Here is an 8,443-nt window from a genome sequence, read left to right as displayed (position 1 = left end):
TAGGGCCTATAAAAAAGTGGAAGTATTCTTTATGGTTTAAGATACTAGGGCTTAAAAGGAGTAAATCCTCTACTATCTTGAAAACACCCTATTTAATAAGAAATCCCCCATATAGATAGATGAAAAAAATAACTAATGCCCTTTGAATTCTGGATGACAGTTTTATTATATTCAGCTTATATAACTTAAGTATCAGCTATATGTATATATCATTGATGCTTCTTGCCACTCCTGTTGGAATAGCAATAAAATATAGCACTAACATGAGTTACTTGATGAAGTGATTTAAAACTGCAACGTGTTTCCAATACAGCTCTAACATCCTGAGTCAGCTGATGGCTGAAGATTAATGTAAAAATTAGTATGTGGATGTCTGATATGCCAGCCTCCTGGGTTTGGAGCACTTGTAAATTGCTACAGGCTCACATGGCTTTTTGTTGTCATAGCTCATAAAGATTACATAAACAGACATCTGCTAAGCCTCTGCTGGGATGAGGTTTGGAAATTGGCATTTCATGGAGTAAGACTTTATTTAGATTAAAAATGGTAATAGAATTTCTAATTGAAAATATTTTTATCAGCAGGTAAAGATCACAACACATTTTGTAGACTGTTATATGATCATCAGCCAGTCAAATTGTACACATTACCTTTCACCGAGGGAGTTTCATAGATTGCAACCTGGTTGTAATTTGGTCTAGTCATTATTATTCATGAGGAAAATTTAGTCTCTTGAAATCTCTTTAAAAATTGAGACTGATGCTAGTTATATTTTTAGAATTGAAACAAATACCCTGAGAGATAGCACACAGACAGTAGAAATTTATTGAATCTTTCTTAAAAGTTTTTATTCAACTTTTTATTGATGAGGTCCTATGAATTATATGAAAATTATTTACAGATCTCAAGTGATTGGGCTTACATTTGTGAGTTCAGGAAAGGCTAAGTAACTGGAAGGTTTCATTAGTTTTTGAAGCACTTTTTAAACTACATTTAACAAAGGTGTTTTAGATCTTCCTGAAGCATAAGAAGGTGTAGAAGATTGTATTTAGCACCTTGACTCTATGCTTTACAGCAAGAAGAGAAAACTGAGCATGTAGAATCACTAGAACTTGTTGAGCAATTTGAGATGGGCAACATAACAAAAGAACAGTAAAACCCACCATCTGGATTAGAGAAATCATGGGAGACGGCATAGATGTGGTGTATTTAATTTTAATTAAACTCATTAAATCATGAGTTTATTTTTGAAAATGATGAGTTTATTTGTCTATATTTCAAGAGGCAGTTAAGATTTTATATATATATGTATATGTATATATACATACACTATATATGTATACACACACACACACACACACACACACACACATATATATATATATATAATTTGAGATTAGAAGAATGATCTTGCCTAGGAAAAAAAGAAACCATGAAAATACTTAAATTTCTGATAGAGAATAGGTAGAGTTATAAGAAGATGATCTATAGAAGTATTTTTAGTAAAACTAATATTTACAAAATGACCAGAGGAGTTTGGTGAGAAGGAGCCAAAAAGAAAAAAAATCAGGAAAATAATGCATTATGGAAGCCAAGAAAAAAGACACGTTCTAGAAGGAATCGGTAAGTGATCATTGGTTCATTTGTTCATTAATTCACAAATGTTCATTAATTCACAAATGTTCATTAATTTCCTATTTGGCATTTAAGCACAACTGTGGAAAGCCCATATATTAACTCTGCACTAAGGGAGCTTTCAGTAAAGTGAAAAAAAAAAAATCAAACAATAACACATAAATATTTTATTGTAAATTTTAAGTTGGAAAGAGTAGAATTGTTGTAATGAGCTGTAACAGTAGGAAGCAGGTGAACTTCTGTTCTGTGAATTCTGGAACCTCTGTCTCAAGAGGTGATTCAGACGCAAGGTTTGAAGAATAAGGAACTCTTGAGGCAAGCGTTTCAGAGGCAGTTCTGGCAATGAAACACCACCACCGAGGACCTGCTATCTGAGGGATTGGGCCACGTGCCCTGAACACTAGGAATCATCCTAAACTTTATTTTAGCAGGAGAATGATCTCAGCTTCCAGAAGATTTTTAAAAAGTAAAACTAAATAATTACTTTTAAGCTGCCAACCACTGTGCAGAGACAGTGGTCCTAGAGAGAGAGGTAACCTGGAACATTTGCTTCAGGCTGATAATAATTATGATGTCTATGCACTGTTTACTAATTTACTAATCATTTATTAATCATTTTACATATGTGAGATACAAGGGAGAGTGAGTGCCAGATTATTCTTTTAAAAATTATCTTTAGCATTTTTATAATGATGATATAAAAGGTAATTTATACATTCACTTATTTTAAATATATATTTTAAATGTTTTGTAAGTTTACCAAAGTTGTCACCAATTTTATTATTCTTTGGTAAAATTTTTAATACATTAACCAATGAATTACCCCTTGTTGGACGGCAAGGGATGATCTATGTTCCAGGGTGAACAATGAATTGTTGTCCTTGCAAAGCCTGTAGGAGGGGCAGTATTAGATTCTAGGTGCTTCTTCTTAGGAACAAATTACACTTGGTAACCCTCAGACTCAAACTGAAAAGAAAAGGAAATCACAATTTTTAAACAACTCACATATTAATGAAAAATCATTTCCATGTAATTTCTCTTCCTGTGTTGTTTTTCTTTTAGAAACTCCATTAGGGTTCACTTACTTTGGTATCAGTTTTCAAAAGAAACTGCTCGCTCAGAAGCTCAGTCTGCATGGGTCTGGGTCTGTGGTGATTGTTTAGTCCGTATGTAAGAAAAATAGACACTGGGGGGAAAAATGAATTGCTCAATGTCCCATGGTGAACCTGTTGATGAGACAAACTTAAGTTCACAGGCACAGCCCAAGATTCTCTACAGTGACCGCCTGTTCTGGGAACATAGTTCAAAAAAACATTTTGCCAGAGATTCACAAAGAATTACCTGATGAGTAACGTGCTATTGGAATCTGTGAGTTTAATGAAGTGTTCTCAGCATGGTGGGTTGAAACCCAAGTGTCCAGATAGTTACAGTGATGTCTTATAGCAAAACTGTGTGACTATTACTTGTTTTTTGATATTTACAAAAGAACAGAATTATCTAAAAGAAAGGAATAAGCATATCTTTGTGGTTTATATGTTTTTATAATAAAATTATCTACTCTTTTTTAAAAAAATAAGAGATAATTATGCTGCCCTGCTATGGGTATTGTTGGGAAGCACACTATATATGTGAATAAAAATGTGAAGTGATTGTTTCTTAAATATAATTGAAACCGAGTAAACATTTGTGGACTCACAATAATGAATAATCTAACTCCAAGGGAAATAAAAAGTTTCTTTTCTGATAAATTATATAACTGTGCTATTGTAAGTATAAACTTATATATCAATATTTTTTGTGTTAAAATAGTCAAATTATCATTGGATAATAGCAGCATGCAACAGTTTTTTCTTTGGCATTTTGCATGGGGTCCTTATTATTCTAAATTTCCTTATGCTAACTTAAAGTACAATCATTTTCTCCAATGTAAGGTTTTTATTGTTAAAATGGAAACAACATTATAATGGCATTTAATTGACCATTTTTCATTTTCAGAAAAGAAGACTCACAACAATGTACATTGAAAAAACAATTTCCAATCACATTCAGAATGTGCTAAGTTTTGTTTAAATTTGACCAATTTAGAAAATAGAATGTCTTTTAAATAAAATAATCTCTTTGTTTTGCTTGTGTTTCATATATTAGTTTTCATCTGAAAGGTGTAGCAATAAGAGGGCCATCACTGTCCTTGTGAAGTAAATGGACATTTTTTATTTTCCTTTTCCGGTCATGTGACTCCATTTCATAACTAGTGTGACCAGTGTGATTTAAAATAAAAATCATCCTATTACTAATGAAAAGTGAGTTGGCAGCTCTGTGCTGGTAATAGTCAAATGTCACAGAGCACTCATTTTCCTCTTGATTCTATAATTGTGAAAAAGTTTTAATAAAGAAAATAATGGAACAGCAGAGTAAAATTTTACTTTGATTTACTGAAAAGGTACACAATAATAAGCAGCCAATTCATTACTATTCACAAAACATAGCAGTTAGGCATCAAATAATTTTTCTTCTACCTCTGGAAGCTAATCAAGATTTCAGGCACAATACAGGTGATTGAAAAAAAAAACAAAAAACACACCCACATTTAACAAAATTAATGATAAATTTGATTTAAGCAACAGCTTGAAAATGTAAAAAAAAAAAAAGAGTTTGAGAATAGACTAGATATTGTCATAACATTAAACAAACTTGAAGATGTTTCAATAGCTTTGTCAATCACAAGTTTGACTAAAATAGTGTATATTATGATTATCAGAAGATTATCATTTACTACTGAACTAGAAGCACAACATAAACTATGGTTCTTAATAGGATTTTAATTATATGTTTCATTAAAGTTATTGGTAATCCAAGTTTATTACATTTGCACCATTTGAGTAGAAAAACACATGATGTAAGTGTGCCCCCCTGTGGCTGCACACTAGTTTGTAAGACTGTCAGAAAGGACCTACGTGGATGGAACGAGAGCCTCAACTGGCCTTTTCTCTAGTGAGCACTTACTCCATCCCACGCAGACGGCTGACGCTCCTATTTTTAAAGTTAATCAAAGGTAAAAGATTCATTGTTTTTCTTATAGTTCTTACCAATATTTTATTTTTAGTAGCCATATATTTTAATCAACATATCCAGCTCTGATCCTGAGGTGGTGTAACATTTAGTAAAAACACATAAATCAGCACAAAACACCTTTCCTCACATACATACCGTTAGCTTAGAAGTCAAGCCTACATGATTCTCAGTGAGTACCTTAAAATACATTTTGTGACTAAATAGGATAATGGGTCAAGTAACATAATTGTAGTAGGCATGTTCATGACCTGAAAAAGGAGTTTACCCCTTTGTGTCATGTATGTAAAAATTGGTATATTTTATAAATGTTGTCAATCAACAAAATATTGCATATCTGTAACATGTATTATAGATTCCACAGATTTTTAAAGCCCTTTTCCATAAAGCATGCTGTAGAGTTGCCAATAATTTTGTTTTGACACCAAAATATTACTTACTTAATACTCTTTTTTTTTTTTTTTTCCCCATGTCTCTCTCTAGTCACTAGTCCCATGTTGCAAAGACTTTATTGACCTTTTCATGGTCCTGGAAAGCCTCTGCCAGGGCTAGTTGTGAATGACCCCGCTAGTTACAGGCCTGCACCAGATCCCTGAGGAAGTGCATGTGACTACCCCTGGGCAAACCTTAGACACACATGAGCTGGGAGTGTTATAAATCTAAGCAGGATTCAGGAACAGTGTGAGTCAGGCAGAGAAACCTCAACTAGCACAAAAGGGAAATGTCAGTATAATCAGATTTGAAGTTTAAAATGAAAACAACTAAGACTGCTTCTTTGAGACACTATAAATGCAAAAATAAATAAATAATAAAAATTAAATAAATCCACACCTAACTGTACAGTTAAACATTGAATTTTTCAATTGAAATAGGTGTTTCAGTTCTAAGCAACTTGAACATTTCTAGTCTCAGTTTGAGTTTCTTCCAGCTAAAACATAGCTTCCTTTATTTTCTTTTTTTTTTTAAATTTGGCCCCAAATGCTACACCAACCATTTTTAATTAAAATGTTAATGTAAAATAAAAAAAAATAGACTCAAATTTAAGGTTTCAATCATTAAAGAAATAATATAAAATATAACATCTATTTTATATTTCCTCTATCAAACATTTCTCTGTTTAATTAAAATTATTTCTTAGCATAGTAAATGTTTTTGATTTGGGAGAATTTATTTTAGTTGGGATTGGAATAAATTTATGTTGTTTATATTTGTTTTAATAACCCAAACTTATCTCTAATTATAGATTGGTCATTTAGCATATTTTTTAAAGTTCTCAGATTACAATATTTCATAGTAAATATTGATGCCTGCCAGTTTTTTGCACAGATTGAAATTAGTTTTGCATTTTTAAAAGACTAATTGAACCATTTTATACCCATCCCTTTCTACCTGTATTACCTAACAAAGGAATCCTAATGGTAAGCCGATGTCAAAAATCTAAACAGCAATAATAGTAACATTTCAAAAAGTATATTAATCTTTTCTGGAAAATTCTTCTCACCCTCATGGAAACAGTTTAAAGTAGACTAGAAGGAAAAAAGACAAAGGACCATGGAAGAAATGGTAGCATTTGTAATCTTAATTTATAATCTTGTAGCATTGAATATCTCCTAGCAAAGAGTTGGGCTGTTGTCATATAGATGTTTTTCAGTGAGACAATTTTATTGAGTGCCTGAATTAAATATATTTTCATGCTTTTGTTGTTGTTCTTGGTATCTTTTTTTAAAATATATTTTATTGATATTTTACAGAGAGGAAGAGAGAGGGATAGAGAGTTAGAAACATCGATGAGAGAGAATCATCGATCAGCTGCCCCCTGCACACCCCCTACTGGGGATGTGCCTGCAACCAAGGTCCATGCTCTTGACTGGAATCGAACCCGGGACCTTTCAGTGCACAGGCCATCACTCTATCCATTGAGCCAAACCGGCCTCGGCTGTTCTTGGTATCTTAAGCTCTTTGAAAATGTATATTCTGCAAAGAAATTTAAAAATAGTTTTTCTTAAACAAATTTATTTATACTTGCTTTTGTGGTTTTGAAGATAAACCCAGGAACACTTTAGTAAAGGTTTCTTACTGAATAGTGATCATCCTTATGATTTTGGAAAAGAAATATATTACAGAACAATGAAGCAGCAGCTACAGCAAACAGAGCTACAGGTTGGCATATTGCTTGATTTATGTTTTCTTTATCTCATCTACACTTGTAAACACCTAATTAGCTATTTTTTCAGAGTACTAAATCATGCATTGACCTACTATTCTGATCTATATCCGCTTCTTTTACAAGTTTTGAGAGTAAACAATATTGAGACATGCTTGGAAAAGTATACTACAATAGTATGTTGTAAATGATACACACATTAAAAAAGAAAAGGCATTTTTTTTTTGTCTGTAAATAATATGATTTAGATTACAGGGCATCAAATTAACTTTTAAAAAGGAGGTTTTGACTACTAGTATACCATGTGATATTTAGCATGAATCAAATGGTACTAAGAGAGAAGCTCAGTGTTTCTCTTCTAAAAAAAAAAAAAATCTCCTAATTACTTGCTCTTTCTTTCTACTTATTTAAAAAATAACATATTCTAATTATAAGACACTGAATTAGTTTTCTCTCTTGCAGTCTAAGAATTAGCCCCAAACCATTAATTATAATAATGTTCCTTGCTGTTCTGGAATAAAATGGGGAAAATAAGTGTTCCATTGAGAACTCTTGTTAACAGCCTTATTCTGTGTACTTAACCATACATTGCCCCCTGTTTTCAATCAGCAGAGATAAATTATTGAAATCTTCAATTCTACAGGTAAATTAAGCATTAATACTATTTCCTAAGAAAAAAAAAGGAAACAGGTAAAATTGCGTGCTTTTTTTTCTTCTTTTTTTTCTGAATAGGAGTAATGGACCAGTAAAATACCACATGTATCACCTTTGAATAGTCTCTAAAGTACAGGCACATTTACATTATCAACCAAAATGAATGCCTCCCAAAATGTGGCCAATGGAAATAATATGGATTACCTTGCATTTTTAATTGTTCTCTGATCAAAAATAAGCCAAAATGCAGAACTTAACTTCTAAGCAAACTCAATGTCAGTGATATGGAATTTCCGTTATGTACCAGTTTTCAAACCTGAAGACATCAAATACGCCTCATCCTCAATGTCCCACAGAAGTAAAAAATGACCCAGAAACAGGTGACAATAAATTCAAACTTAGCATGAAAACCTTTTGCTTTATAATGCTACTTACATTTCTGGAGATGTTAATATCTATTAAAACAACACATCACACAGCACCTTTCCTTTTACATCTTGAAAAACATACATAAGCAAGAATGGAATGGGGTGGGGGGAAGTTTGATTAGAAAAGTCCACAATCTTTCAGATTCTCTTTGATTATTATATCTGTAACTGCATCGAACACGAACTTGACATTTTGGGTATCTGTAGCACAGGTCATGTGGGAATAAATTTCCTTGTCTTCTTTTCTTAAATTCAGGTCTAGAAACTGGTTCTTGATGTAGTTCCCTGCATCTTCAAATGTATTTGGCCCTTGTTAAAAAAGAAATTAAAGTAAACATTAATTGCATAAGAAATAAAATTATAAATAATATTAGTAAGTTTTAAGATTTTACTTTGTGTGCTTCTATTTGATGTACTCTGTACTAAAAAGTCAATATTGGCAACAGTCAGTTATCTGGGATTTATGTAATGCCTACTTTGTGCTGGGAATTAT

The 8,443-nt window shown here is 32.2% G+C and overlaps 1 protein-coding gene across 1 annotated transcript in view; it reads right to left on the bottom strand.

Moving 5' to 3' along the window:
• Positions 1-7,635: 7,635 nt before the first annotated feature.
• The window catches only part of GNAT3 (G protein subunit alpha transducin 3), a 33,823-nt gene continuing 33,015 nt past the window's right edge, over positions 7,636-8,443 (bottom strand). Inside the window, exon 8 of the mRNA XM_036424384.2 lies at positions 7,636-8,259. Within this exon, the coding sequence (XP_036280277.1) occupies positions 8,069-8,259 (191 nt within the window). The 3' untranslated portion in view covers positions 7,636-8,068. The remainder of the gene's footprint in view (positions 8,260-8,443) is intronic.

Source organism: Pipistrellus kuhlii, unplaced genomic scaffold (genome assembly GCF_014108245.1).
Source record: "Pipistrellus kuhlii isolate mPipKuh1 unplaced genomic scaffold, mPipKuh1.p scaffold_m20_p_10, whole genome shotgun sequence".
Taxonomy (NCBI): Eukaryota; Metazoa; Chordata; class Mammalia; order Chiroptera; family Vespertilionidae; genus Pipistrellus; species Pipistrellus kuhlii.
The sequence above is the reverse complement of the archived record's forward strand: the minus strand, read 5'-3'. Positions and strand labels throughout refer to the sequence as shown.